The 19,053-nt window shown below is 41.7% G+C and overlaps 1 protein-coding gene across 11 annotated transcripts in view; it reads right to left on the reverse strand.

The window, feature by feature from the left end:
• The window catches only part of esrrga (estrogen-related receptor gamma a), a 124,857-nt gene that overhangs the window by 32,708 nt on the left and 73,096 nt on the right, over positions 1-19,053 (reverse strand). For 6 of the 11 annotated variants that reach the window (XM_047821932.1, XM_027159636.2, XM_027159632.2 and 3 more), the window contains 2 exons: positions 14,754-15,172; positions 12,528-12,644 (listed from right to left, as the gene is read on the reverse strand). In XM_047821932.1, coding sequence (XP_047677888.1) covers positions 12,528-12,644; positions 14,754-15,172 — 536 coding nt within the window. The remainder of the gene's footprint in view (positions 1-12,527; positions 12,645-14,753; positions 15,173-19,053) is intronic. The other 5 variants (XM_047821937.1, XM_047821936.1, XM_027159634.2 and 2 more) reach the window with 1 other exon arrangement.

Raw genomic sequence — 19,053 nt, forward strand, 5'->3', positions numbered from 1 at the left:
GCACTTCCTCAAATCAGAGGTGTCTTTACAACTGATCGATACTCAGTGCATGATTTTGGTGTTTAAATAAAAAATAGTATATTGCATGTTCTCTACGTGCTTCAAGGGTTTCCTCTGGGTTGTCCGGTTTCCTCCTGCAGTCCAAAAACATGTGATGGAGGTTGATTGGTATCTCTAAATTGACCCTAGTGTGTTTAAGAGCGTGTGTGTATCTGGCTGTCCCCTGCCTTGAGTCCCCTTGCAAAGGCTCCAGGTTCTGTGGGAGGATAAGCGCTACAGAAAACAAACGGATGCATGGATGGAAATTTCTAGATTGCTGAAATGATATGATTGACAGTTTTTGTGTAGTGGCACATTACCAATATGATAATATATGAAGGATTAGCGTCTCCTGAGTGGACCAATAAAACAAACTACAAAGACAACAAACCCCTTTGCCCTATCCTTTATCTCCCAGTTCAATCACAGTATACTAATCGTGGACGGTTGTGTGTTCATATATGCAGAAGAGGGCAGGAGACAGAAGATGAAAGAAGCAAGAAAGTATAGAGACAATATATGTATTATAAATCTGAGCAATCATTAATACTACTACTAACAATAATAGAACACAAAGTGACTTCAGTAAAAATTCAGATTAAAACATTTCTGTGATTTTCTTGTGATTGTTGCAGCCAATTATGTTCGGTTTTGAGGCAACTTTATTATTTACTATATATATATATATATATATATATATATATATATATATATATATATATATATATATATATATATATTTTTTTTTTTGCGATTTTTGCCCTTTTTCTGTACTTTTTCTTGTACTCATGTTAGTTTTTGGCTGAATGTGCATTGTGATGAGGTCACGTCACTTCACAACCCAAATCTGTGATCATTTTATTTTTGCTTTCATTTCCCCAATTGTGAATTATTTTTTTTAAATCCTTGAGATTCAACCGTTTTGTTGAATTTTCGCACTGAACTCCTCACTAGACTCTGAACACACCTCTCTCTGTGTACCATTTATCTTTTAGTATCACCTTCTCCACTCTTCTTTTACAAAAGAACACACAGTGGTCCTGATTACCTGAATCCTCCAGCCCCCTTACTTACACACACACACACACACACACACACACACACACACACACACACACACACACACACACACACACCTTAATAAAGAGTCATTTGTACAAGCTCATTTATTTTCCTGAAAATGAACTCACTTTCTCTCCTGATTAATGATTTTAATCTAAATGAAGCAAATTAAAAATTGAAAATTATACTTCCAAAGCTCACAAGAAAAGGAGGAGGAGGGGCCAAAATGAGAAAAACGACCGTTCTAGTTAACAAATGAGCCTTCATATATTAATAGATGACCACCGAGGAGGATAAGGAAGTGTCCAGCTGCAACAATACAGCGGACAAAAAAAGAGTACCAGAAGAAGAACGAAGAACCAAACATGTGCAAAATTGCTCGTGTCCTCAGAGAGATATCTTTCTTAATTATTATGTCAAGGACTGTCTGTAACCTCTAACTCTTCAAGGAATATGAATATGACTCTAGAAGAATAAATAGAGCAGTTGGAAACAATAGAAAATCCCATATCGGTGGTGTAGTGTATCTGAGCTCATATGGTGATTGGGCACTTGACTGATGTTGAAAAATTTGGTGTGATCTTTTGGCACACGCGCTCCAGCAGCCGGCTGGTCGCTTTCTCTATGGGGTGTCGATGGCAAGCTGTCAAATGCCCATGCGACTTAATAGACAAAGTGATGAACGGCGATCATTTAGGGGTGCAAGAACATTGCTGAGAGCCGATATCAGGATGGAGTTTGATAGGATCACCATTGGATTTCTTCCACTTCAAACCGCCCCGGATGGTGCATACTGGACACTGAAGTATCGACTCTGAAGAGAAATTGAGCGGCCTGTGCTTTTGTTGTGGGGGTGACATAAACAAAGACGATAATCAGATGAAGAGCGAAAGACACACACACACACACACACACACACACACACACACACACACACACACACACACACACACACACACAAACACACACACAAACACACACACGCAGGAGGCTGGAATCTTTCAGGACTCTATGCTGCCTGGGTAGTGGCCTGTGTATACACACGTATACACACACACACAGACACACATACACACATACAGTATACACACATACACACAAATACACACATATACACACTGTCCCTGGCTCGGGCTTGGCTCGGTTCAGTGCCGCTGTTATGAGACCTTGAGGCATAACGGGCCCTTTTTATGAAACCCCATTCTTCATCCTGGAGCCCAATCAGAGAAGGCTACTGAAATTTAAGGGCACCGCTGAGCCGTGATGGAATGACAAGTGAATGATTGAAATGTTAGGAGTCATAATTGGAAACATGGCTCTATCTTATGGGATTCTTCTTCTTCTTCTTCTTCTTCTTCTTCTTCTTCTTCTTCTTCTTCTGCACTAAAACGGAACCTTAGGTTGTATGGATGTATAACCTGATCAGACCGTTTTTCGCTCAGACAAAGAGAGATGAGTTCAATCAGCCTGATGGTGGCGCTATAGCGTCATTCTTTTTTCTTCTTATTTTCCTCCTGATTTCTTGTAATGGTTTCTTCTTCCTCCTCTTCGTCTTCTTTTTCTTCCGATTCTTTTGTCATTTCTCCTGTGTTGTATGTATTGTATATGCTTTGATGTATGAAACTCTTCCTTTATGTTAAACTAGTTGTGCTGCTGTCTTTAAATAAATACTGTAGATAAATAAATCATTTTAAATGTATTTTCAGACCCAATAATAAGATCAGTATTCATCTAAGCATATAGCCTCTTTCAGACATCCTACGACACAAACTGTGTAGTCACTGCTTTATTTAGAAATAGGGTTAAAATTTAAAACACAGCCAAACTCCAAGAGACGGTGAGGTGTTAAAAGGCACGTGCAGCAGCATGGCCTCAGCGGGAAGTGCTCTGAGCTGTGATTGGGCCTGACGCTGGTCTGGCGGAGAGCAGATCAGTAAAGTGTGCGCTGTGCTGTGTGTGCCCGTGCCGTGCCTCTCCTCTCCTGGCCATTTGATTACAGGGGAGATGGAGAGCATTCCCCTCCTCTACACATACTTCCCCATCAAACAGGGACAAATGAGACAGTGCTGCCCCTGCAAAGCGAGCCTACAATCTGTCAAAGTACAATGCAATTGAGGGCTGATGCAACGCCACTTCTCTTTCTCTCCCAGCATATCTCCGTCTTTCCCTCTTTCTCTAGCCTGCTGTGTTTTGCCGGTTAAATGTTTAAACCAGGATCTTGGTGTCAGAGTGTGTGAAGAGTGTGAGCAGTCACAGCTACATGAATATACACAAAGGGTCTATCGAGGATGGCGTAGTTAGGCCCATTAATATAATTAACATTAGTGCTAATCAGCTAGTGTGACCTAATTTTCATAAGGCTAATGTTGTTTATAGCTTCACTTTTTAATCATCCAACACCTCCATCACTCTCTCTATATCTTACACACACACACACACACACACACACACACACACACACACACACACACACACACACACACACACACACTATACTAACAAATGACATATTTTAATATCTTTGTGGGGACCAAATGACCTTGTTAGGACCTCGGCAGACTCCATGAGACATTTTTATTTTATTTTAATTTAATCTTAATTAGTTCATTTTTATCTTATTTATGCAGCCAGAAGCTTCTTTAGTGTATAGTGTTCACAGAAATGATCAATCAATTTCAGGCTTTAGTAAAATATTAGAGAATAAACCTCTTTAAAATCATAATGATTTCTGTTGCTCTCTGCTTAGCTTTCCAAACTTTCTTCACAACTAAAAAAGGAAAAAAATTGCCCAATTTCAATGAATTATATAGTTTTTAAATATAGTTTTTTATTACATTTTTTTTTTAATAAAAATGATTTTAATTAGTTTTTTTTTACCTCTAAAAACAACAATCCTGCATACATTTACTTGTTCTGTCAGGAATATTATTATATTTAAACACATATTTTTAATTTTAGTTTAAATTTCATATACATTTGTGTTCCTATAGATGGCTTATTTGCTTTTTTTTTTTTAACTTTAGAAGTTAGAACAAAATCTTTATAAACTTTAGACTTTAGAAATTCAAATCACACGAAATTTATTTAAAAATAGGAAACAACAAAAAAAATCTATAAATAATAAAAATAATGTGTGAATTTTTAAAATGACAAAGTGTTAATTAGCTTCATGAATATCAGCTGAAGCGGAAGCTACTTTGTGATCTGTATGCCTGCGATGCCTCTCTACACACACACACACACACACACACACACACACACACACACACACACACACACACACACACACACACACACACACACACACACACACACACACACACACACACACATTCCTCCCTGACATGCCAACACACCCCTAACTAAGGTATGAGTGATACCAGACAGAGGCACATGACTGATCATCCAGTAGAAGTGTTGCATGGGGAAGAGTGTGTGTATGTTGGATGAGTGCGTGTGTTTTGTGAGTTTGTGGAGTGTTCTGTAAAACCCACAGCTTGCAGGTTTCATGTCCTGGTCTGTCTCATGTAGCAAACTTTTGAAGAAAGTTTTTCACAAACTCTATAAGCTCTTAATGATTCTAAAAAAAAACCTCTAAATGCTCAGCAGCCAGCAGTGACATGGCTTTTTGTGGCAGGTAATAGTCTATCAGGAGCTGGGAGATTGGTAATGGCGTGGGCCTTGGCACAGCAGGTACAGCGCTAGCAGGCAATTGGGTGACTGTGACGCTGACTCTCTGGCTAATGGAGGGCGATCCGATTGGGGGGAAGTGAGACAGAGGAGGGAGAGAGGGATGAGAGAGTGCGACGCTGCTAGGGGGTGGGCCACTCTGGTTAATATGAAGCAGGTCGAAGGCTGATGGGGTTATGAGCAGTACACCTGCAGGCTTCTACAGTCCTGGTTGTGCAAGAGAAGCGGGTAATTACTGTCGTTTAGAGCCCTGTGTGTTTGCCCAACCATTTCTACTTTTTCTACATCACTACTACATCACTTCCTGCCTGATTACAATTGATTTATGACTGTTGTGATGGCTGTTCTCTTTAGGTTCCTGGGCTTAAAGGACTATTTTATATAATAATAATAATAATAATAATAATAATAATAATAATAATAATAATAATAATAATAATAATAATAATCACACACACACACACACACACACACACACACACACACACACACACACACACACACACACACACACACACACACACACACCATTCAACTGATTTAAAGGGCATATGACCTCTGCAATAGTGTTTATAACATTTCTAAAAGTCCAGCAGTAATAACATCACATTAGGATGGTGAAACTGTGAAATCCAAATGAATACATTTGTATAATTCAACTACTGCTGTTAAATTACTGCTACTAGTTCTTTAATGCGTGTGTGACTTTGTGTGTTCAGGGTGACAGTACCAGACTGACGAGGGTATGGCCAACTGAAATCACTACTCTAATTCGCCCTTTAAAAAGCTTTCATTTATCCTCTGGACTGTAGGAGTCTCTGTGCTTGATGACAGGTGTACACTGACCACCACACTGCTGTGAGTGTGTGTACAGTGTGAAAATGCATGTGATATGGGTCATGGGGCACATTGCTTTGTACTATACTGGAATAAACACATTTCTATGAAACCAGGAGTTATGTGTTTACAGTAAAAGTGGAACATGAGAAAATAGATATTCTACCTCGGAAGCTGAATTATCAGTGGGCCTATAGCTGATAGATGAATGCACTGGAACCAATTTAACATGTCATTACAATACTATTTTTGGATGAGAAATTAGCAGGTGCCCAATGATGTGCCTTATGGAGAAACAACTCTGAATAGAAATGCATTTATAATATGTGTTTAATGCCCATGGCCTATTTAACTACAAATTACACAATTCTTATAATAGTAGTGTTTGGTTTGCATGCTTGTAAGGAGAAGATGAAAGAGTATAGTCACACAGTAGATTTATTAACATTGTAGCTGATAATGCTAACAATGCAGTGTGTCAGTGATGAGGATGATGATGATGATGATGATGATTGTTGTGTTATAAGCACTTATGGGTAATGTCTAATAATAGGTCCTGTATATGTGTTGTCTTAACTGCAGGAATGCTGTGCCTCTGTGCTGCCTGTTTGCCTGCCAGCCCCTGCCATTCCCAGATTGCTATTATCTAGCCTCTCAAAACCAGCAGGTCCACAATGAGCCAAATTTAGCCTGCACAGCCCTCCACCCCCCAGGGCCTCTGCTAGAGCAGCTTGCCACTCCAACTTCCTCCTATGCCTTTCACATCTGCCATCTTTTCCTCAGTCACTCTGGTCCACACAAAGATTGATGAGGTGTGTGATGATATCATGTGCATAAAGAGATGTGTGTGCGTCTATGAGTATATTTGTGTGTACATATTGGCCGTGTGATGCTTCGCGGGAAGATAAGATGAACAGAAGGCACGCACTTTTTGAGCTGCACCATGCAGCAGAAGGCTGCAATCAGGTCATGTAGTGGTCGTCAGTGATGATCTGGACGCAGAGGAATAGGGACAAGGCTTCGGGCGCCAGCTGTTTACACGGGCTGCCCACTGCCAAAAGCACCACCGCGCCCCCCTTGCAACCAAATCAGACCATCCAGCTGGAAAAGTGCAGTCTGTGGGACCCAGCGTGGGCCCCCACTATGCAAAGAGTCGGCGTCTGTAGGCAGCAGTGCAGAACTGGACATGCAGGAGAGCCTTGTCTGGCTGGTACCTTCACGCCCAAGTGGAGCCCAGTAAGAAAATTGCTCGCAAATTACCAAAACAAAGCAGAAGAAGGTGACTAGCATAGGCAAATCCAGGCAGGGTAAACCTGGATTGTGCAAACTATGAGGCAGGACACAGGGCACGTATTGTCCGCTGATGTTGCCTATGTACCGTTGCATTGAAATGACAGACAGGCAGCCAGGCTACTACACCTGTTCACCAGTGGACATCTAAGCCCTGGCATCAGACGTGTAAGCATCTCAATCTTCAGGAAGCAGAGAGACAGTGAGTATACACAAAAATGCTGATCCATCTGGCATCCATTCAATCAGCGCTTGCAAGAGCTTAGAACATCTAGAAGATTGGATGATTCTGAGCCCTCTAGAAGGAAGACATCACTTGATACTATGCCATAATCTCAGTTTGCCAAACAAATGGTGTTTAGGAAATGTCATGGGATGTCTTTCTATTAGATGTTCATGCTTTAGGAAAGCAATGTTTTATGACTGAAAGAAGCTATCTGGTACATGAGGTCAATTGAGTGCTAATGAGTAGAAAGTCCTTGTCCTGTCCCTTTTCTTGTCCAATAACAAGATTAAAAAGCAGCAAATTCTAACAAGTGGCATAAGAGAAAGGTCAGTGGAGCAGATTTGGCCTGCTGTGTGGAAGTAAGAGATGACATCTCTGTGTCTTCACTGTTTCCCTGTCAACATTAAGCAACTGTATTTGTATGCTTAAAACACAAGAAAGTGCTATCTGCCCTCTTCCACATACATTCTCTAACCTTGTATGTAAAAGAGGACAGATTATAGAAGAAGATGATAAGATAATGGCAGATACATAATGGATAATATAGCAAATCTTATGGGAACTATTTGGGATGCTATGTGGCTCTTTGTCTATATAATCACTGAGTTGCATTTGTAGACTCCACTCACATGGTCTTAAGCATGGAAGCTAGCTGTTTGAATTGCTACAAAATGTGGAACATAACGCAACAACAAACTGTACGGAAGGATGCAACAAAATAAAAAATGACAGATAGAATTGTAGCCAGAAGAGCTGGAATACAGGAATAAAGTAGGACAAACTAGAGCAAGAAAGGGAGAGTGTGAGAGACAGCGAGAGGGAGGAAAAGAGATAGAATGACTGCATAATGATATCACTCCCCAGAGAGCCCTCTTTAAGACAGACGCTCTCTATTTTGGGGAAGCAGAGGTGGGGAAGTGTGCTGGGTGGATGGTGGTCTCACACGGGTTCTCTCTTCAGGCTCTAAATGAATTGAATAGCAGCATTGCATAATCTAGCGAGCTTTGCTGCTGACAGCACAATGATTTATGTTCTCCGTCAGAGGGAGAGAAGAGCGTGAGAGCGGGAGACAGCCAGCGGTGGAAGGGACAGGGTGTATGAGCATGAGAAAAGGAGAAAAGGAGCAAAAGGAGAGAGAGAGAGAGAGAGAGAGAGAGAGAGAGAGAGAGAGAGAGAGAGAGAGAGAGAGCAAGAAGAGACAGGAAGAGATTAGATGCTTAGATGGTGTGGGAACATGAAAGGGGAGAAAAAGAGTCTGAAGGTGAGACAGATGCACTCTGTGGGACTCCTGATGAGACAGGCCTATCTTTCTGTCCCTCTCGTTCCCCTCCCTCACACAAAAATCTCCCTCCAAAAGACACTTGGGATGACTTAAGTATGACAGCTCTAAGTCATCACCATTAGAGCTAAGTGCTTTGTACCACAGAGAGATGTAGAGTCATAAAAGTTTGAGGGTGAAGAATCTAAACACCATCTTAATCCTGACCCATATGACGTGTTGGTTGGTTAGAGCTTTATATTTTTCCTCTGAAGGGACCTTTTAGTTCCACACTTTAGACTTCTATAGGACCTTATCTATGCAAAGAACCCAGAATAGAATGTTTTTGTATGCTGTAAAATTAAGAATTCCACTTTATTGGAATTAACAGGCTCAAACCTGTTTAAGCATGATGATGCTCCTGGGCATAAGGTCATTAAAGAGATGCTTTGCTAAGTGTGTGGAAGAACTCGAGTGGCCTGCACAGAGCCCTCACCTCAACCCAATGAACACCTTTGGGACGAAATGGTACAGTAAAGTAAAGTGGAACTACATCTGGAATGAAATGTTTAACAAGTAATGCTTCATCCTGATCAGTAAATTCAAAACTCATCCTGAAAACCCTGTTCCCAAGGTAAGAATAGGTAAGTGGGATAACAGGCCATCACAGGTCATCATTCATACTCATTAACACGCCTGTTCATATCTAAGGGCAGTGTAGCATATGCCTATCTGCTTGTTTTTGAATAGTTTGTGGAAAACGGTCAATACCCTGGACCTGGTTTCTTCCTGGACCCCTGGAGCCAACATGCCCCATCTGCACCCCTACCAATATTGAGTTCAAATTTAAAACTCAATATTGAAATTAAACCCTGCACAGAAACAACTGCACAGAAATAAGATAGGAGCCATGATGTGTCACCATGTGGCAGATCTTTGATCATGATCAGTAACAATAAATGGTTAAATGATCACTAGCTTGCCAAAAATGTCAAGTCATAAGGACAGCTGATGCAAAACTAATAACAAGTAATGTTATAGATAGACAGCTGACACAATAATAAATAAGTGTCTGATTAAATGCTGCCAAATGATGCTATCTCTTGAGAAAGCCTCATTCATATATAAAGCCAGGTCTGGCTGCTTTGCTTCCTCGGTAGCCCGCCTCCCCAGAGAGCAGGACTAGCAGAGAACTGGTGCTGTCAGACTCCCAAACTGAGGCGTTCATTAGGATGGCGACTTGCTACAACACGGTCAAGTAATTGGATGAGTCTCTAATTGCCTTCTTCGGGAATTAGGTGCTACATATTCGGGAAGGTGCATCCCATCACTGCCGGGCTGAGACTCATTCTCTCATTGTGTCCCTTCTGGGAATGGAAAGGTTTGTTTGCATGCAACAGAGACAGAGAGAGAGAGAAAGAGCGAGAGAGGAGAGGGAGGTAATGTCGGTTCTATATCATGAGGAATGTAGTGTTTTCCCAAAGGGGAGGTGATAAATGAATATAAGTTAGAAGCTTTTGAGAAATACCAGGATGAGCAGATGTAATGGTGGTGGTAGCATGTATGTAAGAAGATGTGTTTAAGTAGTGTAGTGCAGTAGTAGGTGCAGGTGAGGAGCATTATTCAGAAAGAGTGCAATTAGAAAAGAGAAACTTTGGTGGAACACATCCATCTGTGGGTGTGGACATGAAGGATGCATCATAAGCGTCGCCTTTCATGCAGTCCTATTCTAGAGGGAGAAGCAGCCGCTCAGCTGTACACCCCTGGGGAATGCACCACGCTAGTGCATGGTCATAAATGAAGCTCTCGTTGTATGTGTGTTAGTCTCTTGTCAGTGATGCTGCCTGTTCGAAAGAGAAAGATATTTCAAGGCCTCTAATCGTTCTCTGTTCCACAAATATACAGCTGTCTGCTGCGGCTTGCCTATTAGCATCATAGTTTAGCATTAGCATATAGCAGGAAATCCGACAGTTCTTCCTGAAGCTCTCAGGCATGTCTCACCCTCTCAACATGCCTGTGGATGTAATTTTACAGCTGGGTGGCTGGAGGTAGCTGCACAGCAGGTGGCTAGCCCCCAGGGTCAGACTGAGAGGTAGTCAGGCAGCAATTTCTTTGGAGCTAGAAAGTATGCATGGAGGTGTGTAAATGCTTGTGAGAGGGCTAGAACTTGCTGCTAGTTCTGTGGCACTCTCATTGTGCATAAGTATGAGAGTGTTTCCTTTCTTTTGTTTGTTCTGGGTGACCAGTGCAAGATTTGGTCTGGTAAGAGTATGGATTTGGTCACAACTGTGTCAGGGATCCTGTTTGATCTACATCACTGATCATCCCCCCCCACTCCTACGTCTTTGCCTGGGGGTGACAGGGCTAATTTCAGACTCATCTTCTCCTACGGCAAGCTCTCCACATAATTCTTCCTCTCTACAACCACTGACACATCAACTCACCACAGGTAGCCACCCATAATTAGCAACTCCTGACAAATCACCATGCACCTGAGATGATAACACTGCACTACACTCAAAGCAAACATGCCATGGTTTACTGTCAAATGTGAGAAGGGAACAGAAATATTACTGACTTTTATATAGATTTCTTGTGAAAACATTTTTTTCTGCTAAACTGATGAATCAATTCCACAAATTACCCTTATACATATGTAAGGAGAGACCTCAGTATTAAATTCAAGCACTTTACAACAAATGGCCATGCCATCGCGTGCCATTTTGATATATGTGTGTATAGGAGGCTAGGAGCAAGAACAAAAGGCTGCTATTTGTCTGTGTGCTCATGGGGGAAGGTGCCATATCAAACATGCAGCTACATCCTTCAGAGCCTTCTGAAAACGGGCCCCTACGTATCAATTACCTACCTGTCACCAACACCAGTCGCATAGGCAAATCTGCTTGTGCAGGGCAACAGTAGTGCTGAATGAGATTTGTTTAGGGTGTGCATGTGTGTAAGGGATGTGAAAAAGAAACTTATCAAACATATAACATTGACAAAGGAGCATGAATTTCCAACCACCATTCAAATGATGTGTACAGAGACAAATGTGTATAGGAATGCGCACATGTGCACACAGATGCCCACATCCATCCTACCTGTGGGGTGTGTGTGTGTGTGTGTGTGTGTGTGTGTGTGTGTGTGTGTGTGTGTGTGTGTGTGTGTATGTGTGTGTGTGTGTGTGTGTGTGTATGTGTGTGTGTGCCTGCTGTTACCCTTTGACTATGTTGTTTTGGTATAATGTGAGCTGACTGCTAAGGTCTATGTGAGGCAAGCTTGCTGCAGGCCCTGTGTGTGTGTCTGTGTCTCTTTGCATAAGTTGCAGTCCACCTGATCATGACTTACTCAGAGAGGATGTTTACATACACACACACACACACACACACACACACACACACACACACACACACACACACACACACACACACACACACACACACACACACTCTCTTTTATATGCCTGTGGCCCCACAATGAGACTATGAGGCCTGTCAGCACCTTCACACACCTGAAGAGGTCCTGTGTTGTGAGTGACACAAGCATAACCTTCCACTCACACTTTTTCTCGTCAGCCCACATATGATGGCAGTCCTTTAGGAGCACATTGTACAAAACAAGGAGAAAAACAGGAACCTGGTGCAGCAAATATATCTGCTTTTCTTTTTACACTGATATATGGAGTGTGCAGTGTGAGGTAACAGCCGAGAGTTTTTTAGCTCATAGGTGATAGACCTCCCAATGTCAGAGTATGTGTTTTTCAGAGAAAGCCCCAGCCACTGTTTCCACAGGAGAGCAGCCAGCTCCAAATAACTGCTTGTCTGCTCAGTAGAGCTCTAAAGAACATGCCTCGGAGGCCGGCTCTCTAAATAAGAAGCATGCTTGTTAGTGGGCCGAAGGGGGGCCAAGGCCAAAGCTGCCGTCTGGCTGACAAGGTGGGCCTGGAGGGCATGATGCTGCGAGGTGCTTCACTTTCAACCTTGACTCTTAGACCTGTTCCACTTTTTTCCCCTCTTTTCTTTCTCACTTACAAGAACAGTTTTATTTTCTCTGAGCTCTATAATAGTTGGCTTCCCTTCCACTATTCTTTTTTTCCCCTTTCTTTCTCTCTGTATTTTTTCTCACCTTCCCGCATCATTCCGACGGTGAGACACTTCATAAAGCGGCAAGCTTGGCAGGACTTCCGTCTGCGCTTGGTGATCTCACACTCGTTGGTGGCAGGACAGCTGTACTCGATATTGCCTAGGAGCAGAAATAAAGAAAGGGACGAGAACAAAGAAGAGAGTGTGAGGACATCATTACTAGAACAGCTAACATTCATCATTCAGCTAATCCGGGTCTTCAAATATCACTGACTGATAAGGATCCCGATGAAAATGATCCGTAGATCAGTACTAATAAGAAAGTCTTAATATTCTATAACTTTATTATTTATTCTACACAAAACCTTTCTAAAGCCCAAATCTGTTGCCAAAGGCCAAAGCTTTCAAAATCCCTCATTAAAGAGTGTGTGATAGGAAGAGATAGAAAGGATTAGTCATTGAGAGAAGCTTCATTGGCAGATAAAATCCATATTCATCAATTTGCAATGTTTAATGTACTGTGCATCTGGAAAAAACAGAGTTTACTCAAGCATTGATAGAATGTTTACAAAATAATAAAAAAAATATCATAAAATTGTGATTTTATTTTACAGGCCTTTGTAACATAATGGATGATGTATTATAGCATGTACTGTATTAATATTACATTATTACTGTCACAGTCTCTACCCAACACACACACACACACACACACACACACACACACACACACACACACACACACACACACACACACACACACACACACACACACACACACACACACACACACACACACACACACACACACACACACACACACACACACACACACACGTAATTAACATGTGTCCCACCTGGGACCTTCTCACTGATGAAATATTTCTGAGTTAATCAGACTTTGTAAACACTGATTTGTATTGACTTCTCTTCTGTGAACTGATGTTTCCCCATTAAAAAGCACATTAGCAGGCAGGAGGACTGAACACTCAAGACTGCTAATTCAACAGGAAACAGTATTTAAAGTATGCATGTCCATTAGACTATGGTCCAATACTCATTAGTCAGGTAATCACCAGGTCCCATTAGGATCTTCAGATTTGGCCCATCATGTGTGAGTGTGTTTGTGAGCGTGTGTGTGTGTGTGTGTGTGTGTGTGTGAAGGATAAGATGGGAGGATTGTGTTTATATTTCATGTGTTGGGAAGATTTGTCAATGTGGAGAACAGGAAATGAGGTGTGTCCTGGACACCAACGTTGTGACACGTGTGTGAACCAAGAGGTGCAAAAACGCGGCAACATCATTTGCTAGTGGCAATCAATTAGAACAACGTCTACTGTCGATCAGTCAAGCTGGGTGGAGAGGTTTCAGCTGTGTTATTATACTGTCCTAACCACACTCCCATCACTCATCAATCTAAGACAAAAAACACCAATCGAGTTCATCTGTGTTGAAAAGTCTGGCCCTAGAGTGACCATATGCCATTATGTCTCCCATTGAATGTGAAACTGAGAAAGAAGTCGTTCTGAGCTTGCTTGCACGCTCTGTCTCTTTCAGCTTTGAGTAGCTCAATTGGGAAGTGATAGATACAGGTTGTCAGATGGCATTGGAGAGGTGCCACCTTTACACCAGCTGCCAGAGGCTCTGAGTGGTCACAGAGACCATGCCATCACTCTGTCCCTCCCATCAACCTCCAACCTAGTCCCATCTCCTGGAGCTCTTTTGATTTTCCTAGAACCCCCTCCCTCCACACACACACACACACACACACACACACACACACAAACACACACACACACTCCCCACTCTCCACTCCAGAACCAGCAAGCCTGGAAGTCAATAAACACCCAGCTGGATGAAGTAGGTCTGGAAATTACTGTGAGTTTCATTGGCTAATGGGATGAAACATACCAATATGTTAAATTCCCAGCATCAGAGGGTCTGGCTCATTCTCTGGCCAAGCACAATATCTGACCAAAATGTTCATCCACTTATGTTTTCTACTGGTATGATGGATCTACGTTTCTGGTGCTTACATTCATGAGATACACTACATTGCACCAGAAATGCTTGTGAATTAAAGATATGTTTGATTAAACATTTTACATTTTAGGGAGACTTTCATATGTAACTAATGTAACTTAACCACTGTGAGGGCTTTCATAATTTCTTATCCCCGCTTCCCTGAGCAACCTTGGCCTACAATTAATTTAGGCCAAGGCCAAGATTCACAAACAGAAACAAAGGCAGAAGGAGTGTGTAAACCAACCTTGAATGGTTCTCTTGAAGAAGGCCTTGCAGGCTTCACATGAGGCCACGCCATAGTGGTAACCTGATGCAATGTCACCGCACACCAGACACAGGCGCTTGGGCATGGAGTTAAGCATGTATTCACACTTGATCTGCGAATCTTCACCGATGGTGCTGGAGCAATCTTCATAGCGCTTAGCACCGGTACCGTTGGGGCCCAGTGTGCCTCCCGGGCCATACAGTGTGGGTGAGTCCAAGCCGTTCTGGTGGCCGTTCATGGCGGAACTGTAGCTGCCGCTGGCGTCCGATGAGCCGCCGGGGCTGTGGTGGTTCACGCTGTCGGTCAGCGACGCTGGGCTAGAGGGTTCCGTCTTGATATATGAAGGGCAGTTAGACTCAATGTGATGGTCCTTGCTGGACATTCTGCAAAGGAGCCTGCTTAAGACATAAAAAGAAACACATGTAGATTAAACTAAGCCTTCTGTAGGAAAGTAAAATATTTTTATTGTGTCTTCCAACTTAAGGTGCACGAGACTCGAGCACATTGCCCAAGGGTCTGAAACATGTAGTTCAAACAAAAACTGCTGGCATAGTTCTTGTCTCTCTGTTCTTCAAACCAATTTCATATTTTTCCCTACAAGTGTTAATGAGTTCTCCATAAGGAGAGAGAGAGAGAGAGAGAGAGAGAGAGAGAGAGAGAGAGAGAGAGAGAGAGAGAGAGAGAGAGAGAGAGAGAGAACAAACTCCCATGAGTCCCCAATTTATCTGCATGCCAGTGAAGGTACATACACCACACACACACACACACACACACACACACACACACACACACACACACACACACACACACACACACACACACACACAGATTCCTCTGTTAGAATTAGAAATAGTATTAGAAAAAAATCTATAAAATAACAAAACCTAAACACAAATTGCTATTTATATTAAATAAAGTTTATAAACATTTCAGTGCATTTAGTATGAAAATTGTCTACAATAGTGGAGTAAAGCACAATGATGCTTTATTTTAATACTCTACATGCAAAAAGAACAACAATTCCACACACAATAAAGTGATAAATCCAAAGGATCCTGATATTTAATAAAGAGGCTGAAGATGATCAAAATGCAGTATGACAGATTATCTGTCTCTGCAGAAGGAAAGGAAAAAAAAGCGTGCAGCAATGTGGAGATGGAAAGCCACGCTGCCTGAAGCCGTTCTCCATCACTCATCCAACAGTCAATATCAACTTGTTCTACATGAATGTGATCAGTGTGGAGTGCAACTGCAGCTTCATCATCCTCACTAAAGGCAAGTCTCTGTCTCTGTCTCTGTCTCTGTCTCTGTCTCTCTCTCTCTCACACACACACACACACACACACACACACACACACACACACACAAACAAACATGTGATGATGGTCACCTCTCTCTTTCTCTCTAACTCATACATACATACAAACATGTATACACACACACACACACACACACACACACACACACACACACACACACACACACACACACACACACACACACACACACACACACCCTGCACACATATACATAAAAGAAAAGACTCTTGAAAGCTAACAAAAAAGAAAGGCCCTCCATATTACCACCGCTCAATACTGCCAAAGCCATTTAGCTGAGGTTCCGTCTGTCTCCCTCCCCCTCGCACCCAGACACATCCGGTCCTAGGAGACGGCTCTCTTAATGAATGCTGTAATTAATAGATATATCTGTTCTGTCTTAAAGCCGGCTGTAAGGCTTGGAAAAGTGGATTAGCAATCCCCCTCTGACAACAATCCAAAGAACACACAACACACACACACACACACACACACACACACACACACACACACACACACACACACACACACACACACACACACACACACACACACACACACACACACACAGAGTACGGCTTACTGGGGAACAGGAAAACTCAGATGAACAGTTTAACACTGGTTCAAGATTAACCACAAACTGTTAACAAGCAACACACAAGAACACACACAAACAAACAAACAAACACACACACACACACACACACTCACATCCATCAAGTACAAGAAATACAACCATAATAAAGTAATAGTTCTGTCTATTTTCACCATGTTAAAGTGCTGTAACCAGACACAACAGCACCAAGACGAAGGTGTTATACAAAGAGAGAGAGAGAGAGAGAGAGAGAGAGAGAGAGAGAGAGAGAGAGAGAGAGAGAGAGAGAGAGAGAGAGAGAGAGAGTTTACGTGGATAAGGCGGAGGAACAAGTTTTAACACAGGAGACGAAGGAGGACAAATAAACCAGGCAGGCCTGCAGGACCACACAAAGGTCTTTTTAATTAAGGAAGCCCACTTCTAAATGAGGGTTTTAAAAAGCCAGTCGGCTTGTAAAAGATGGATTCTTCTCAGGTCTATAAAGTCGCAGGAGAGTGAGAGATTGATGGGCAAGGAGAGTGAGAGTGAAACAGGGAGAGAGGGAGAGAGGGAAGGAGTAACAATAATAATAGAATTTAAGCAGTTCTGAACTGTTCAACGGATCAGCGATTAAGCTCTAAGGAAGAGAACAGTTCTATACAGGCTGTAAAATGAGAGGAAAAAAGGTTAAATGTTTGGAGTTAAAAAAAAAAGGAAAGAAACTACACCGTTTAAGTTCAAATTGAAATAAATAAAACGAACAAACACATCTCATTTGTTGCTCGTCTCATTTGACCCTCAATGTGTTTTTCTGAGACTTAATGCAAATAAATGGAAATAAGTAGGTAAATGAATATACCTGGCCACTGAACAAGAGGTTCTGTGCATGTAATAGGACACAGCAGCCTAAAAGGACAAACTACAGCCAATATAGTTCAGTATAGCAACGCTGTGTGCCATTAAAGCTTCCTGATGTAACATCTCTGCTTACAAAAGCTGCTGACTCAAAGCTCAGCTGGTCAGGTGGAGTGCAGCACAGTGCAGCACCGCACAGCGCGAGGTGGTCGATTAGGAAAAAGGCTCCTTAGGTTACGTTCACATTATAAGGATTATTTATCAATTTTCTGTTCTTTGGGCAAATCTGATCTTTTTGCCTGGATGATTCACACGTGTTCTTTAGTTTGAGACTTTTCTAAAATGACACGTCTATAATCAATCAATATAATAAATCAGCTCATTTTGGCAATGAACCACAAAATAAATAAATAAATAAAAATCATTATTGCAGCAAACAAAATGCAGTACAGTTTGTTACTGCAGCGGTTATTCCGGAAGGTTCCCAAATGCCACACTGTCAGGACCGACAGTACACAGCAGGATTCTTCCATGATCAAGTTTCTTCCATGGTATCACTTCTATGAAGTCTTTTGCACTAAGGGCTATATTTTGCAAAATGGATAAGATACAATACAGACTAAAATTAGAACAATCAGAACATGTGTACACCCAGCTACCGAGTTCTTGGTTCCCGGAGCATAAATTTTAAAGTTATCCCTGATTTTTTCATTACAGAAACAGAACAGTGTTTTGAGGTTTGCAGAATGTTCTCCTAATGTTCTCTTAATGTTTCCTTAACATTTTAATTCGCTTCACCTCAAAATTCATTCTTTATGGTTGTTGATTTAGTTGTTTATTTTACATTTATATTTATGGCATAAGACAGACTTTTATTTAATACGCTTTCTATCATATTTGAAAAGATATCTAATTAACACATAACACTTTCTAGAAAAAATAAAATAAAATAAAATAAAAGTGCAAAAACGCACTGATTTACACTGTCAACACTGTCTCCTGTGTTGTTTATGGCAGCAGGGCAGTATTGGTTTGGGTGGCAGTGGGGAAAAGTGCTGGATAAAAGACAACGTTCAGCCCAAGAGAGAAAGAACAAAAAGAAAAGCAGGAAGCTTCACAATACAGTCTAACAACTTTAAGTCTCTCCACAGGAGACAGGTCTTAAAACTAAACCCCAAAAGTTTTCACCTCTTTGTGTTTCTGCATGTTCTTCTTCTTCTTCTTCCTCCTCCACTTCTCTCTCTCTCTCTCTCTCTCTCTCTCTCTCTCTCTCTCTCTCTCTCTCTCTCTCTCTCTCTCTCTCTCTCTCTCTCTCACACTCTCTTTTCCTTCTCTTTGAAATTCTATGACTCCATTAATCTGACCTGGTGATATTCAACAACTCTCTATAAATTCAATTGTCACATGACAGATTTTTATTCTAGTCCGCACTCGAATCTAAAATTAGAGGCAGTAAAATTCACATTAGCTCTAAGAGAAATGGAATTCTAAAGCTCATATTTTAGAAGAAAAGAAAGCCCTTTTCTGCCAGAAA

The sequence above is a fragment of the Tachysurus fulvidraco genome, chromosome 12 (genome assembly GCF_022655615.1).
Source record: "Tachysurus fulvidraco isolate hzauxx_2018 chromosome 12, HZAU_PFXX_2.0, whole genome shotgun sequence".
In the NCBI taxonomy this organism is placed as follows: domain Eukaryota; kingdom Metazoa; phylum Chordata; class Actinopteri; order Siluriformes; family Bagridae; genus Tachysurus; species Tachysurus fulvidraco.